Source organism: Elephas maximus, chromosome X (assembly GCF_024166365.1).
Source record: "Elephas maximus indicus isolate mEleMax1 chromosome X, mEleMax1 primary haplotype, whole genome shotgun sequence".
NCBI lineage: Eukaryota > Metazoa > Chordata > Mammalia > Proboscidea > Elephantidae > Elephas > Elephas maximus.
Window position 1 is genome coordinate 32251065 of NC_064846.1, and position 17796 is coordinate 32268860.

The 17796-nt window shown below is 43.5% G+C and overlaps 1 protein-coding gene across 8 annotated transcripts in view; it reads left to right on the forward strand.

Moving 5' to 3' along the window:
• The window catches only part of TENM1 (teneurin transmembrane protein 1), an 893898-nt gene that overhangs the window by 853268 nt on the left and 22834 nt on the right, over positions 1 to 17796 (forward strand). For all 8 annotated transcript variants that reach the window (XM_049871612.1, XM_049871606.1, XM_049871609.1 and 5 more), the window contains 2 exons: positions 5897 to 6069; positions 7148 to 7383. In XM_049871612.1, coding sequence (XP_049727569.1) covers positions 5897 to 6069; positions 7148 to 7383 — 409 coding nt within the window. The remainder of the gene's footprint in view (positions 1 to 5896; positions 6070 to 7147; positions 7384 to 17796) is intronic.

A 17796-nucleotide genomic window follows, 5' to 3' on the forward strand; every position in this document is an offset into this window, starting at 1 on the left:
GGGGCCCAGCAACTCACACAGCAGGCAGACCTCCTCTCCCCACGAAGCTACGAGAGTAGCCAGGATGCCCTTGTTTGGCTTGTTTCCCAGACATCTCCCATGTGACTATGCTAAACTAGAAAGGTCCCAGAAACCAAACCCAACCGATTGCCGTGGACCTGATTCTGACTCATGATGACCCCATGTGTTTACAGTAGAATGGCTCCATAGGGTTTTCTTGGCTGTAATCTTGACAGAAGCAGATTGCCAGGCCTTTCTTCTGTGGTGCTGAAAGGTATGTTTGAACTGCCAACCTTCAGGTGAGTGGTCGAGGGCAAATTTACATAAGTTGTGTCCCTGCTGCCAGTCTAGGCTCAGTTGACAGTTCCTCAGGTCCCTTACTCTTTGTAGGAAGCTCTCCTGATTCTTGGTCTTCTGTATTCTCTCTGTTTTTGGACTTTCTAGCACATCCCACTGCACCCCCCACAAAAATCACCCACTGACAAGTTGTAAAAGCCTTAATAATAGCTCTGGGTGCCTTCTAGGCTGTTTTACAAATGCTTAGTTTTATCTAGGATGGCTGGTGAGGGATTCGGTCCCCCTACTCCCTGATAAGATTAGAAGTGGAGGGAGGGGCAAGGTAAACAAGCCTCATCTCTGGGTGAGATAGTTGCCTGGGGATAAGATGTGATTCCCATTCAGAAATGGCTATGTAAATGATCAGTCAGTCCAAGCTCTTGGAAATATTTCCAAGGCTGTCTAAGAATCCCAGAGTAGGAAGGGAACTAAGGCACCATCTGGTCCAGCCCCCTGCCTCCAGGCAGGCGAATGATTTCAATTAAGCCAGAGAACATATAATTTTCAACTTTTCCTTCAGGTATCCAGAGACAGAAACTCAGCAGCCTTGCAAAATCACCCCTCCCTGTGCTTTATGCCCTTGACAAGGATCAAGAGTAGGGCAAACAGAATGGTCGTGGGTAATGCTGGGAAGAATCACAATCAAGACAGGGAGTGAACAGAAGGAACAGAGGCTGCTGGCAGAAAAAGCTTTCAGAGGCTGGTAGGGAATTTTAGCTGCACAGGACATCTACGTAAGCTCAGTGCGGCCTCCCGACACCACTATAGATGGTTCTGTCTGTTCTATAACCACATTGGCTCTCATATCTACCCCATCCTTTCTATTTCCACTGGCAGGATCCTATTTCACACATTCAACCAATCTGTGGAGCGAGAATCTATTCTGTGCCAGGCACTGAAAATGTAGAGATGGGTAAGACACGGTGCCCTTCCTCTAAGGATGTGAGCGTTTACTGTCTAGTGAGGGAGACAAATCCCAAAGATAGGCAAACACAATACATTTAATAAAGGCAAGGGGCTACAATCTTCTCTTGCAGAAACTGGGGCCCTAACTCCATTCTCTCCCCTCCCAAGATTCCTTGCCACCTAAGCACTGCTTGAATCATACTAGTCTCCCACTGAAAGGCTTTCGTTACCCCTCCATTGTCTTCTGACTGCATGCTTGCCACCAGAGCCTGGTAATCCAGTTCCCCCATGCTCTGGTCCCAACATGCCTCTCCAGCCCTCTTTCTCACTACCCTCCTAGAGGAAACTCGTGTTTCAGCCACCCCGTTCCTTCAATGGACGTCCCTTCCACCTGTACCCTTTTCTTCACGCTGTCGCCTCTGTTTGCAATGCCTTCCCCTGCCCCCAGCCCCTCCAAATCTCTACCTATCAAAATCCTTCTAGGATTCAAACACAACCTCCACCCTTCCTCCTCCTCTCCTGCTCAGCCCAGCTGAAAATGCCGTCCACCCCTTCTGAGCTTCTATGCCTCCTTGTTTTCATAACTACATGGCAATATTCTGGCCTTAGAGTTATTTGTGCGCATATCTTATCTGCCGTACTAGACTTTGAATTTCATTCAGCACTGTATCCCCAATACCTAGCACAAGACTCCGGTATTTATTGAATGAAGGTCAAATGAAAATAAAAGGGCGTTACGGACTGGGAGCTGAATCACTGAAAGCCAAATGAAGTTTTTGGTGAGAAAAAGGGGAATTCAGTATTTCCTAAATAATGGCCAGGCTCCTGACATGAGAGGGTAAAGAGGGTCTGACTCCTTTATATTTTCTTTGAAAAATAAGTAATGAATTTTCCTCTATAATCTTCAATATTGAAAGCAAAGGTGGAGAAACTTCTCGTTGATACTCTTCCCTGTTTAGCTCTGGCTTAAATTTTCCTCAAGAAAATATCAGACCAAACACACTTTTAATATTGTCTAAATATCATTTCCCCAACTAAACTATATGCTCCTCAAGGACAAGAATGAATTCTACGTTTCCTTCATGAACGTTTCCTCTGCTCCACGGGGACATGTATGCACACACATGTATGCACTTGCACACAGCCTATCACAGTGCTGAGAAAAAGGGTGAGGTACACTCAGTACTTCCCTGGGCCCCTCACAAAGGAACTCTTTAAAATCAGGACCAAAACCAGTTGCTGTTGAGTCAGTTCTGACTGATGGCAACCCCATGTGTCACAGTAGAACTATGTTCCACAGGGTTTTCAATGGTTGATGTTTCAGAAACAGATTGCCAGGCCTTTCTTCCACGTGCCTCTGGGTAGACTCAAACCACCAACCCCTTTGCGTTAGCAGCCAAGTGCATTAGCTGTTTGCACTTCCCAGGGACTCCAAAAATCAGTACACAGAGAAACAATTTTATGGCAAAACTCGTGCCAAACCTGCTTCTGATGACTATGAAGGCACAGTCAGTGCCTGGTTGCACAATTCACCAAGCAGAATTTGTGCAGCTGGTGAGGTGAGTGCTACACCCCACCTGGGGGTGAAGGGAGCTGCGTGTTATGGCCTGAGGGGATTAGTTGCAGCATATTGGCATGCACTCTATGTACCAAAGGCTGCAGGCACCAAAGGGAAACATGCAGCATAAGAGATTTTGATTAAACTCATTTCTTTGACATTCAGTCTGGAAACATGCATTCCCCTGTGATGGAGGAAGGAAAAACTCAGGCAAGCCAGAGGAAATCAAAGACTCCCTGTATTTCTTATCCACTTTGAGCAACCTTTCCAAAATTGTGGGGATTATCCACTGACGCATACATCTGTCTGTTGCTCTTCCTTTGGAAATGATCCCACCGAAGAGAGGTGGGCCTGCATGTTTTGATCCAGGATCATATAAATGATTGAGCACATGCAAGACAGCTGAAGACACCATCAAACGCAATTGCTTTGACTGTGACTGGTGGAGTTGGGGTATGTGAGTATGTTGAGGGTGGGAGTGCTTTATGATTGATAGAGTTATAGTCAAATGTGCACATCCAAGTAAGGATGCCAATCCAGTCACAGAAAGGAAGCCTTTCTAGCTACCCAGCCACTGAGCAGGACTGTGAGAAATGCCACCTTACCGCCAACACCATTGCCTCCCTCACCAGAAGAAAACCAGGCAGCAGCCTCCCAGCTAGATCTCCCAGAGCATCGACAGCCTTATCCAGGACAGTTTAGCTTTTCTCTCTGAAGGTACTACTATCAATCTGGGGAGTACAGATGGAGACAGAACATGTAGGGATGTGCTTATATTCTTGGGAATAAGCTTAAATATGTATAATCTCAGACAAAGAGCACCTATGGGGAAGGGGTAGGTCAGGAAACTAGATTTACTCATAGGCCACTTCTAAGATTTGTTGGAACATTTGACCCTTGGATCTCTGCATACGGATGATTCAGTTGGTATCTGATCTTGTCATCTTGCTCTGATGATTGTGTGTAACCACTGCCATCACCTCTATATGAAAACTTGGTTTAACACAAAGGGCTACGTGACTCAGGAAGAAGAAAACTGCCCTTACTCTGGAAGTCCCATTGAGAACCTGCATCCAGTGTCTTAGGTCAGATATCCTGGAGGAATGAGGAAGAGTGACCTTGCTGAGTGTTGAGGAAAGCAAAACCAACAAGGCACAGTTGCTGGTGGTGAAGAAGAAACAGAAAGGAATTGCCTCCATAATCCAGGCTGATCAGTCTCAGTCACTTCATGAGGAAGATATGCAGCAGATTCCTTCTGTCTGCTGCCTGGAAATTTCTCCCTACAGGGAAGAGTAGGTCAATACCTTGGGAGCATAAAGGCAGGACTTTGTTTTCCTCTCCTGAAGGGAGGACCAGGCAGGCAAGGTTGAGGCTGTACTGGCCATTCAAGCCCCTTCCATGCTCCTTTCTTACCAGGGGCCTTGCTTCTGGAAACCACAGAGCCCCAGAGCAGGCCACAGGCACAATGGCTGAGCAGAGGGAAGGATTTTGCCAAGCACAGGCAACACCCTTAGGCCTTTCTTAAATAACGAATCTTTAGCTGCATAGTGGCAACAAGCCAAGTGTTTTAACAGAAACTCATTTAAAGAAAGCGTGCAGCCAATTAAACAACTAGGGCTTGGGATATCTGTGATACTAAATGGCCTGATTATTTTTATTCACATACATGACTGTTTTAACTGGTAGTGTGCACGCGCATGTATGTACAGAACTGGAAACGCTGGTGGCGCGGTGGTTAAGAGCTTGGCTGCAAACCGAAAAGTTCAGCAGTTCAAATCCACCAGCCACTCTTTGGAAACCCTATGGGGCACTTCTACTCTGTCCTATAGGGTCGCTATGAGTCGGAATCAACTCAACACAACAGGTGTTTTGTTTTTATACAGAACTGAGCTTGAGGCTACACACATCTATTTTATGAAATAAGATCTAGCCCCTTTTCCCAAGCCCACCCGAAGCTGATGCAGATTTTAAAATTTGAGAAACTCCCCAGGCTGAGTTCTTTAAAGCCTACTGGATTAACACTGAATTATCTGGGCCGTTTTGCATAATTGTTGGCGGGGGGGGGAGGGGAACAGAGCCAGACTGCACCATTGTGTCCAGCTGTGTCTTGCTCACTTTGGGTAGAAAGAATATAATTGTTTAAGATTTTAGAAGCAAATAAAAGTGCTTAAATATTTTGTAATTTGCAACTTGCAAAGAAAACAGTAATGGATTTCCAAGTGCATGTCTTTACTTTTAATGAAGTGTTTATTTTTCATGGTTCTATTGGCAATAAAAGAACAGCAGCACATCAGAAGCCTTCAGGGAAGCAGTTTCCATTTGGAGGACAGTGAGATTGCCAATAATTCTGATTTTTTTTTTTAAAAAAGTAAACTCGCTAGACTATATTTCTACATATAGGTTATTGCCTATTATCGCAGGTAATTATTTTTTGTCTCTTACTCATATAAGCAAATTACAAAACATTATGTACTATACTCCACAAAGATTAAAAAAAAAAAATTAAATGACACTGAGATCAGAGGGCTCCAGAATGCTTTAATGAACATGTTTCCATTATCCTCTGTGCTTGTTCATTTTGTTGGAAGAACGATTCATTCATTTCAAATTTGGCAACTTAAATGGCAGCAAATATAATTTTCCTATCACTATGCAAAGTCAGTTTTATCGGTCTTAGGCTTTGGGGGCCCTTTCGTGCCTCCTTTTCCTTTGGCAACAGCACCCTCTGCTGGGTTTTGCTGCCCATCGCATCTAACGGGATCGACCCAAATTGCAAACCCAAGCCACCCTGCAACATTGCACACAGCAGAACATGATTCATAAATCAGTTTTCCACCCTGGTGATTCATTACCAGATATATATTTTTTTCTGTAAAACAGCACAGCTCAAGGAAGTCATCAAGAATTCAGAAGCTGCAAAAAATACCTTCGTTTGATTAATCATCTCTCTGACCTTTTTCTTCTTATTGAACAAGGTTAATAATACTTGTGATCACTCACAGTTAAACTGTATTAGCTGCCAAGTGATTTTTAGTTTGCAAAGGCCTGTTATCGCTGCCAAGAGGCTTCAAAGTTGTGACTGGTTACATTTCCCAGGTACGACCCCGAGGGACATCTGACCAATGCCACATTTCCCACTGGAGAGGTCAGCAGCTTCCACAGTGACCTGGAGAAACTGACAAAAGTGGAGCTAGATACTTCCAACCGCGAAAACGTCCTCATGTCAACCAACTTGACGGCGATGAGTACCATATATATTTTAAAGCAAGGTAAGACTATTTCCAACTTCATCTGACTCTAAAGAGCGCCTATCTTAACTTCTACCCCCAAACCTCTGCACAACTGTTAATAAATAGAATTCACCTTTGGCTGAGAAGATGACTGCTTCTCATGACTTTCCAGCTATGGAGGCTGAAACCCAGACAAACTGACACCTTTCATAAGTTCCCATATCAACTTTGGGCCCACATCGCTGTGGGAGGGATAAAGTTAAATCTCTGCTCTGCCCAATCTGCTCTCCCATCAAGTCATTTCCCAACATGCAGCCATTTGTCAAGCTTTGTTAGCTCCAAGTTATATTAAAGAAATGGAGTCTGTGCCCCAGCTGAGTTAAGTATTCTAGATCAATGCTGACACAGGTGAATAAAAAGGACAGATTACAATACACACCAAGAAGGAATATAAGCACAATGAGGAATTAAAAGCTCATTCTCATCAAAGAAAGAAAAGAAAGGAGGTAGATAGGTTGGATTTGAAAGAGATGTCTTGGGAAATAGAGGGGAAGTAGCCAAAGACCGGTTTCTTTCTCTCTGCCCTGTCATCATGGGACTCATTCTACTGTTAGCTTGTGGGGCCAGACATAGAACTGTCCAATGTTCAGAGCCTCTCTAAAAAAAATTAGTGCCAGCCTTTACCAGCATTAGATCATTTTGTGGGGCATAGCAACTGTGATGGTGTCCCCAGGTGGTAAGGATGCTGAGTCCAGTTTCGTATTCTTCTTATTCTGGCCCCCAGTGTATCAAACTGAGCAGACCACTCCAACAAGTCAGAGGGAACTTGTAAGGGAACTCTTTAAAAAGAGAAAACAAAAACAGCCTGCAGTGTTAGACAGGAGTCTTTTATGCGAGAAACAAGATATCCTACCTGTGAAAATAACAAGACCCAAATGGACAGAGTGTAGCTGCCTGTCAGAGCAGTTGTCTAGCCCAGAAGGCAGTTAAGTCCACGGTGTCCCCACCTGCTCCTCCCTTTCCAAACTTACCTTCTAAAGCTAAACTGGTCTTCCCCCTCCCCTTCCCTTTCTTTCCTTTCCTCCTCTTGTTCCTCCTTTGCTCTTTTTGCCTCCAGAAAATACCCAAAGTACCTATCGGGTGAGTCCAGATGGCTCCCTACGGGTCACCTTTGCCAGCGGAATGGAGATCAGCCTCAGCTCAGAGCCCCACATCCTGGCTGGAGCAGTCAACCCCACCCTGGGCAAGTGCAACATCTCACTGCCTGGAGAGCACAATGCAAACCTCATTGAGTGGCGGCAGAGGAAGGAGCAAAACAGAGGCAACATTTCAGCCTTTGAAAGGAGGCTGAGGGTAAGGCTTGACTTTATACAAGACATAGAGCTTTGGTTTTATTTTTGAAAGCTACAGAGCTTCCCTAATCGGAAGTCCCATTTCTCCAAAGCTTTTCTAGGTGACTGACGAGCTGATATACTAATTCAAGAGAGGGCGCTAATGGCTGATAATAGTTCAGTATCCTTAAATGAGCGTTGTAATAAGAGCTTTCTTTGTCATTAGCCAGCTAAAGTGCTCTAATAGTAGCAATTTCAGGCACCAAGAAAGTCTGGATAGAGAAATGTGTTTGGTCAGGAGGCCCGCCAGTGTCCCTCCCAGCATACCTTGGAGATGGTTCTCAGATGCGCTAGGTTGACCCAGGTGCCTGCTTAGGAGTAGTTTATACTTTATCTGGGAAGACCAGGCAGGCACACATGGAACAATGTGAGGCTTAAGGTGACACTTGGACAAAAGCAAGATAAAACGGAAAAACAATAAATGGTATCATTGCCACGAATACAGATGAAAGGCCTGAGAGATAAAGAACCCATACTCAGATTGGGCTAGGGGGACACTCAGAGAGAGCTTCCTGAAAGAAATTAAAGATTAAGGAGTCTTGGAATTCCTACCAAGCACAGTTCACTACAGTTAACCAAAGTGCTCCCAGCCAGAATTGCTTTTATGCAGCACACGGAGCCTACAAACGCCACAGCACTCTGTCTACCTGTCCCTTCTTGAACATTAACCAATGTCAGGAGGACGTGACCAACTTTCCAAATATAGTAACATTCAATGTCAGCCCCGGAGCAACTGCCAGCCTGAGGGGAGCAATCACTATTGAGGCTAGGCCTGCTTTGAGCACCGTTATCATGCCTGGGAGAGCCAGAATGCTTGCGTTTTATTCACTCACAGGAAGGATTCAGAGACCTTAAGACTGTGGCTATGCAACACCAACCAAGCAGCTAATTCCAGGGAGGAGCAGTCACACCAGTCATATGGATTGATATGGAAAAAATAACAATGCTCACTTTTCCGTCAGTTTTGTTGGTGACACACAGACAGACTTTAGTGGGTGTTTTGTTGCTGCTGTTGTTGTTGTCATTGTCTTCACAGCCACTGGAATTGTCTACGTGTGCAAGTCAATTTGAACATTTTGTTTCTATTGACCAGTTTCTAACAGAATATTTACCGGATGTGCCACTAAATTGAGAAGTGAAACCAGTCCAAATAGCCAAACCTCATTCTGTGGGGAGCAGTGAGGGTTTCTGAGCAGAGATTTTCTAGAAATGGGACCTCCTGGGTAGAACCCTAGATGGAGACGTCAGGTAACCTGACTTAACACCCAGTTTTATAACTGGCTTGAGAAATGGCTTTATTTTCTTCATCTGTCAGTTACCCTTTTTCTCAGCACTGTGATAGGCTGTGTGCACACGCACTTGTGTGTATATGCATGTGTGTGCACACGTCCCTGTAGAGGAAAGGAAAGAGCCGTGAAGGAAATTCAGAATTCATTGTTGTCCTTGAGGAACGTATAGATTAGTTGGGGAAACGATGTTTAGACATTATTAAAACTATGTTTGGTCTGCCATTTTCTCACAAGGCACCGTCCTTTCCCAGGCACAGTATAAATGTTAGAATTATCTACATATGGCTTATCAACCTCATGGATTCATCACAGAAAAATTTTATCGAATAAGTGATCTTTTAGTGCCACTCCCAGCTTATAGCCTTCATAAAACATTATGACCCAAGTCACATACTATGTGACTTTGAGATTTTCCATTTTTAGGATAACCCACCCTGTTTCCTTCCCCTCTTTATGCACAGATAATAGAGAGAGAGAGAGTATAAACTGTAATTTACACTCCATATCTCAAATTGTCCTTAATGTTGAAAAGCTAATGGTCATAAAACATTTGGAGGCTCTTTAGTGGTAAGGAGAATAGTGAAGTGTTATTTAGTTAATACTATTTATGATTTCGAGCCCTGGTGGCGTAGTGGTTAAGAGCTACAGCTGCTAACCCAAAGGTCGGCAGCTTGAATCTGCCAGCTGCTCCTTGGAAACCCTATGGGGCAGTTCTACTCTGTCCTATAGGGTCACAGTGTGTCGCAATCAACTGAATGGCAATGGGTTTGTTTTTTGTTGTTGTTGCTGTTGCTGTTTTTGTGATTTGACCAGTATCCCATCCTGTGGTATAATCGAGCGGATTTGTGGAATGGCTAGTAAGGGCAGAAATTCAAGACTTTCTCCTAGAGTACTTCCTGAGGTCCTGGAACTGGAAAATGCACCCCCTTATTGACTAGGTGGTATTACTATGCATTGTCCCTAGAAATCTAACAATAGCAACCCTTTGCATATGTTTAGTGCCTTAGAGAAGGAACCTTGGGGCATAATGGTTAAGTGCTAGGTTGCTAACCAAAACATTGGCGGTTTGAACCCACCAGCTGCTCCACGGGAGAAAAGACCTGGCCATCTGCTCCCATAAAGATTATAGCCTAGGAAACCCTGTGGGGCAGTTCTACTCTGTCATATGTGTTCACTATGAGTCAGAATCGACTCGATGGCACACAACAGTGATTTAGAGTTAACGGAACGCTTTCGTAGCCAGGATTTTGATTGCCACAGCTATCAAGTGTTGTTATTCCCAATTTACAGATAAGGAGACTAAGGCCCGGAGAGATTAAGTGATTTGCCCAAAGTCAAACAGCTATTAAGGAGCAGAGCCAGGACTAAAATGCAGCATTCTTTCCACTACATCATGCTGTGTTACCTTGTTCCTTAAAATAATTAATCTATAAATCATTGTCCCATTCAGTGGAGCCACCTTGGCAGGACCTGACTCCTCATTTCAATGCTGACAAAAAGAGACAAATAATCGACTCTAATGTACTGGCCAATGTGGGTGGTTCAGGGAACAGGCTGGTCTCCAAGCAGGGAGAGCTCAGAGGAGTCAAGCAGAGGAGGGGGACTGTTTAACTGGTTAATCCTTACCTGCTCTGCACATCCATAGGGAGTTTTGCTTATAGTGCTGCCTCAGTTTCCCCAGATTAGGCATATCCAAATTAATAGAATAAAAAATAGGCATACCTGTTGGGCATGTGTGATATACCTATTTTTACAAGGCAAATTCTCTTTCCCTGCTGACTTTATTTGTTTCCAAGATGGCTCCTCTTCATTTCTAGTGGCTTTTCAAGGGGCAAGGTCATGACACATGAGATGAAAATTTCTCACTTCCTGGGCCAAATATGCCGGGACCCATTTGTCCGCACACATTAAAGAATCAGCCTCCCCGATGCCTTAAGTACTTTCAGGCCTTGAGCTGACTCGTTCACTTCTCCTGGTGGAGACTCTCCTGGTGGAGACTCTCCTGGTGGAGACTCTCCTGGTGGAGACTCTCCTGGTGGAGACTCTCCTGGTGGAGGTGCCATTCCAGAGCCAGGGCAGGTGGCAGTACCAGAGCTTTTGAGTCATAAAACCAGAGTCAGGAACTCACCCACCCGTTGCTGTCAAGTCAGTTCCAACTCATAGTGACCCTCTAGGACAGAGTAGTACTGCCCCATAGCTCCATATGGGCAGATGATCACACAACATAGAAAACCCAACTCAACAGTGGGAAATTGAGCTCTTCTTTGAAAAACTATCTGATTGTCACTTGTAAATGTGGTGGAGCAGCAGGTTATAAAGCACTAATTGTCCCGGCACAAAATGACAGGTTCATTTAAAGCCCCATTTGGTGGGGCGATGGATGTCAAGTGCTCCAAAATCTACCAGTCACACCCTCCCCAAAACTTCAGTGGGGAAAGAAGATATCAGAAAGGCATAAAGTTGTCTTTGGAGATAAATAAGCAAAAGCTGCTTTCCTCTAATGATCAGTGATTTTTTTTTTCCATACAAAGTCAGGGTCCCTGTCAAGGTGAGGGAGGCAAACTGCTGGGAAACGTGATGCCCTGCTCAGCCTGAACAGGCAAGGGATTTGTTACCGCTGGGCCATCCTTCACCAGCTCCATTGAGTGTAATAAATCACATTAACATCCTGAAATTTCATTTCTTTTAAAAATCCATTCCCCCCCCCACCGCCACCACCTGAGTTGTGTTTGAATCATCTTCCTTTCAAAGTACTTATGCAGCCAGTCCATGTATCATCAATCTGTCCCCGTAAATACATTTCCCTGGACAATAGAGAAATTAGAGTGCAGATAACAATACAGGCAGTTGTAAAAGAATTGGACGTTGACCAAAAGCAAACTGGTTGAGGAATTACACCCAGATTGCACCTTTCTGTGCCCATGGATAATAATGCCGTTATGTGAGATGTATCACAGCATTGGATCCCAGAGCTCTTTACATGATTTCACAGACCGCGTTGTGAGGTTACAGCAAAACCTCAGAACTACAGCCTCTTTTATTTAAAAAAAAAAAAAAAAAGAAAGAAAGAAATGCAGGGAGCCTAGCGCTCCAAAACAAAGTCATAAAATCAAGTAGGCTGATTATGTGTTTACAAGCGAAATGAAGCCAAGACTAATCTAAAGCCCTCACAATTGATTTTTTTTTTTTCTCTACTCAAAGATAACTGAGAACTCGACTCTTGGGTTGGTTTTTACATGCAACATGTGACTGTGCATACGTGAGCTGAGCTCTGTGAGGGGGAAACAAACCCAGTTGAAACCCAGGGTCCCAGGCTGAGAGATGTTGGGGAATTTGGATGGCAGCCAAGAGGGTTCCAGCAGCTCCCTCCATTCTTAGAGAATGCCTTTGCTGACAGGGCACTGGGCTACAGGGTGCTCACAGTTGGAGTTCTCATTGGCTTCACACCATTTTAAGTTCCTTTTTTTCTCCTCAGGGTTGGTGGAGGGGATTCATTTTGGGAAAATTTAGATAAGGAGCTTGCAGGGAGCTAAATTAATCGATTTGTAAATATATCTGTAGTTTTAAGGCCCAAGTAATAGTGCCTCTCCTCCTAAGGAGACAGGAGACCTCAGGCATGAAGGCCACTGGCAGTGTTGCTTTTGGGGGCTGCTTGGGGCCCTTAGATCATAGAAACTACTGTATCTGTTCATCTTGGATCAAGCTTACTAAAATAACTAAAAAGAAAGTATTATTTCACATATTATTTCACATGTATATAAGCAGGAATGATTTGGTCTAAAAAAGGCTTATAGTTAGACAGATGAAGTAACAAACAGGAAAGTGTTTAAACAAAGCAAATTAATGTAGTGCAAAAAAGTGTCCAGGTTAAATGGTATGGCCAAAATCAGTTGAGAGGCATGAATAAGATTTTGAGGAAGAACTGGTACGCTCATAGTTTATACCTCTTTTCCCACTTATAAAAAAGTGTTGGCATGAACTATGCCAACTCTTTTAGTAGTAGTAGTAGTACCATTAATCATAATATCAGCAGCTAATATTCACTGAGGTCTTAACTATGTGTGTTGCCATGTATTAACTCATTTACTCCTCATAGGACCTTATCATATGGGTTCTATTATCATCATTCCCATTTTTCAGATGAAGAAACTGAGGCACAGAGAGGTCACACAGCTAGTAAGTGGGGAATATCAGGATTTGAACCCAGGCAATCTGGCTCAATAGCCCATATTCTAAGATCCCTTCTAGCACTAAGCTGGCAAGATAAAGAGTGTCTTGGGAGTAAAAAAAAAAAGAACATCCCAGATGGAATAGTAGAGGTTGATGCTAAAACTGAATGCATATCTTATTCATTTGTAGGTATCTCTGCGAAATAAAATCAGGGCTTTAAGGGTGCTGGTGGTGGAGTTGTTAAGAACTTGGCTGCTAACCAAAGGTCAGCAGTTGGAACTCACCAGCCCCTCCGCAAGAGAAAGACATGTCACTCTGCTTGCATAAAGATTACAGCCTTGGATATCCTATGGGGCAGTTCTACTCTGTCCTGTAGGGTCACGATGAGTCAGAATCAACTCGACGGCACACAACAACAAAGTAGGCTTTTGCTTATCAGCCTAGAGACATCGTTAAAAGTAAAAATCCATGGAACTAACGTATTGATCGATGTCTAAAAATCAAACACTTGTTGTTGTCAGTTGCCTTCGAGTCAGTTCTGACTCATAACAACCCTGTGTACAACAGGTAAAACTCTGCCCAGCCCTGCACCATCCTCACAATCATTGCTATGCTTCAGCCCATTGTTGCAGCCACTGTGTCAATCCACCTTGTTGAGGGTCTTCCTCTTTTTCGCTGACCCTCTACTTTACCAAGCATGATGTCCTTCTCTAGCAACTGATCCCTCATTATAACACGTTCAAAGTACCTGAGATGAAGTCTCGCCATTCTTGCTTCTAAGGAGCATTCTAGCTGTACTTCTTCCAAGACAGATTTGTTCATTCTTCTGGCAGTCCATGGTATATTCATGGTATATTCAATATTTAATTTACCTTAAACCCATAGAGTTTCCAAGCCATGGCTGGTGGATTCAAACAGTCAACCTTTTGATTAGTAGCCGTAGCTCTTAACCACTGTGCCACCAGGGCTCCAAAAGCAGGGTAGCATGTGCTAATTTAAAATCTGCTATAAAGTTTCTATCCATTTTCATAACTTGATGGAAATTAAATGTAGCACATCTCCCAAACTGTGATGGGGCTGTTTGGCCCATCTCACTGATTCACCTTCCCACTTCTTCAGCAAAAATTAAACAGGTGACTCAGTTGTATTGTAACCTGAAATGCTAGGCAGTGCCCTTGAAAATTCAGCCTTCTTCTCCGTGTGGAGGAAAGAAAATCAACTGCTCTGATCACAGCTCAGTGTTCAGCACATTTTGCACATACATATTCAGTTGAACCATAGCAAATTGCCATTTTTGTAGGTCAAAAACAGTCAAGTATCAGTCAGCGATTGTCTGTAGTTCAACCTGATATAGATCCTTATCCTACTTATTGACTGAGCCTCAAATTGGAAGGATTGAGAGGACTTTCCCTTAAGCAATTCAGACACAAACCTCTGGGAAAAAGCCGAAAAAGACTCTGAGGGGAGGCAAAGGACACTTTTCTTTGGAGCTTCGGCCAGCACCCACCCTTCACAGACACTTTGATCTCTGCTGGCAACACTGTCCATAACTCCCCGGAGCACGCTGTTCTCTCTACTCTCTGGCCCAAGTGTGAACCAAAATCAAGCCGTTCTCCTTACTCCTCCTTAGCACAGCTAAGACAGGCTATTTATTAATTTATTAAATAAAAGAAAATAAAATAAAACTAAGGGAAACCAAAGGATAAATTAAAGCATGGATACTTCTTCCCCTATTAAAAAAAAAAAAATGCCAAGATCAGCTTTCTTACCACAACATACAGCTCATCAGTTACCAGCCTGAAAGGTCTTGTTCAGTGTGAGACCTGCCCAGAGAGACTCTTTCCATCTTGGTGCTGTCTTATTTATTTAGTGCTGCTGTAACAGAAATACCACAGGTCGGTAGCTTTAACAAACAGACAATTATTTTCTCACAGCTCAGGAGGCTTGAAGTCCAAATCCAGGGTGCCGGCTCTAGGGAATGGCTCTCTCTGTCCACTGTGGGGGGAAGTCCTCGTCTCAGCTTCTCTAGCATTCTTCTCAGTGTTCCTTGGAGATCAACACATGGCATCTATCTTTCCCCCATTCGTGCTTCCTTGCTTCTTTGTCTAATCTCCCTTTATATCTCAAAATTGGTTAGGTTTAAGGCACACCTTACACTGATATGGCCTCATTAGCATATCGAAGAAAACTCTATTCCCTAATGGGATTACATCCACAGATACAGGGTTTAGGATTCCAATACATATTTTGGGGGGACACAATTCAAACCATAACAGAGGCTAGTCCCAAATTTCAGTCCTTTCTTTGCCCCTCTCTTTCCCAGGGGAACATTTGGTACAATTTGGAGGGAGACTGGAAATAAGGATTGATAGCCCACACTGAGGTCAGGCAGGCAAGCACTTGTGTAAGTGTGGAGTGTCCTAACCTTGGCCATGACCCCAGCACTCAGCGGTGTTCAGCCTAGTTCTCATTCCTGCCATAGACAGAGCCTCATAAGAACTCAAAGCCCTGAGAAAAGAAGTAGAGAGCTCACCTGGGGAAGCATTTTCCTTCCCAGCCTGTTCACACGTGGCTTCCGTGAGAGAATCAAGTGGAATCTGGGGCATCTTCGATTTCTTCAGCACCTTTGAGCCCTTAGCCAGATTTTGCATTAACTCTCAAACCCGATTTTGAAAGTAGTGTTTCAGCAGCACCTGAATATCAGGGTACGTGATCCAGAAACAGAGAAGCACAGTTGCAGAAGTCTTGGCAGGCAGAGAAAGAACGCTGGGCAGAGTTTTCCTCTGCTTGCTTTGTAGCAGATTTTTAACAGTGATCCCTGCTTGTGTACCTGTAATGACTTTATTAAGAAATGTGTTCTTGAGCAGTAGACTTAACCTATCAGACAAATAAAACCACAAATTTAGTTGAGCTGGAAATCACTTGTTACTTTGGCTCTTTACCTATCATTATAACATAAATTGTAACTGTTACAACCGTCTCCAGGAGTACATGGATATTTTACAGCTATTGTAAATGAACGGTATTACAGTTGGAGATATGTGGCTATAAAACCACAGGAAAGGTAGTTGAAGAAAGAACACCTGGTTCCTTATAGGTTTCCAAGCCCTACGTATCAAAAGACAGGAAATATGTACCTCTCTATCAACTTTTAGGTGATAACAGCAGGTTAGTGTACATTTATGTACTACAACACTGCATGCATTGCCTACAAATGGTTTAAAGAGTCGTGGTACCCAATCTGTGCCTATATTCTCCAAATTAAACCTGTCCCTGAGATTAACAGTGCTTCCCCCAAGTAATTTGACTATCTAATCACTATTTGCTATGGATTGAATTGTGTCCCCCTCAAAATATGTGCTGAAATCCTAACCCCTGCGCCTGTAAATATGACCTTGTTTTTTTTTCTCTTTTTTTTTACGTTAATGAGGCCATAGCACTGTAGGGTGGGTTTTAAACCTAATCATTTTGGGTTACAAAAAGAGCAAATAGACACAGAGACACACATAGGGGGAAGAGGAAGACAGACTAGAGAGACAGATGCATCTATAAGCCCCAAAATGCAAAGGGTTGTTGGCAGGTACTAGAACCTGAAATCAACAAGGAAGGAACTCCCCCTAGAGCCACACCCAGAATTTGGACTTCTAGCCTCCCGAACTGTGAGAAAATAAATTTCTGTTCTTTAAAGCCACCCACTTGTGGTATTTCTGTTACAACAGCACTAGGAAACCAAGACATTAGTCTTCTGGATAGTATTCACAGCACAGAACATTTCATTGGTCCTTTTTTGCAGAAGCTCAACATTAGGGCAAATGTCATTAGCTCCACCTGGCTAATGAAGAAACTGGAAGCAAAAAAAAGTTTTCAAAGCAAAGTACCATGCCCCATAAAAAATTAGGCAAATGTAATGAGCACACAATTCATAGAAGATGTTCTTGTTATGTTGTTAGGTGCCCTCAAGTTGGTTCCAACTCATAGCGATCCTATGTACAACAAAACGAAACACTGTCCAGCCCTGTGCCATTCTTACAGTCGTCCTTATGCTTGAGTCCATTGTTGCAGCCACTGTGTCAATCCATCTCATTGAGGCTCTTCCTCTTTTTCACTGACCCTCTACTTTACCAAGCATAAAGTCCCTCTCCAGGGACTGGTCCCTCCTGATAACATGTCCAAAGTACGTGAGATGTAGTCTCACCATCCTCACATCTAAGGAGCATTCTGGCTGTACTTCCTCCAAGACAGATTTGTTCGTTCTTCTGGCAGCCCATGGTATATTCATTATTCTTAGTCAACACTATAATTCAAAGGTGTCAATTCTTCTTTGGTCTTCCTCATTCATCATCCAGCTTTCACATGCATATGAGGCGATTGAAAATACCATGGCTTCGGTCAGGCACACCTTAGTGTTCCAGGTGACATCTTTGCTTTTTAACACTTTAAAGAGGTCTTTTGCAGCAGATTTGCCCAGTGGAATATGTCATTGATTTCTTGACTGCTGCTTCCATAGGAAGGTTTCCATTTGGAAACCACGGTGGCGTAGTGGTTAAGAGCTATGGCTGCTAACCAAAAGGTCCACAGTTCGAATCTGGCAGGTGCTCCTTGGAAACCCTACGGGGCTGTTCTACATTGTCTGTTGGGTCACTGTGAGTCAGAACTGACTCAACAGCAATAGGTTTTTATAGGCTTCCATGGGTGTTGATTGTGGATCCAAGTAAAATGAAATCCTCGACAACTTTAATATTTTTTCTGTTTTCATGATGTTGATTATTGGTCCATTTGTGAGGATTTTTGTTTTCTTTATGTTGAGGTATAATCCATACTGAAGACTGTAGCCTTTGATCTTCATCAGTAAGTGTTTCAAGTCCTCTTCACTTTCAGCAAGCAAGGTTGTGTCATCTGCATATCACAGGATACAT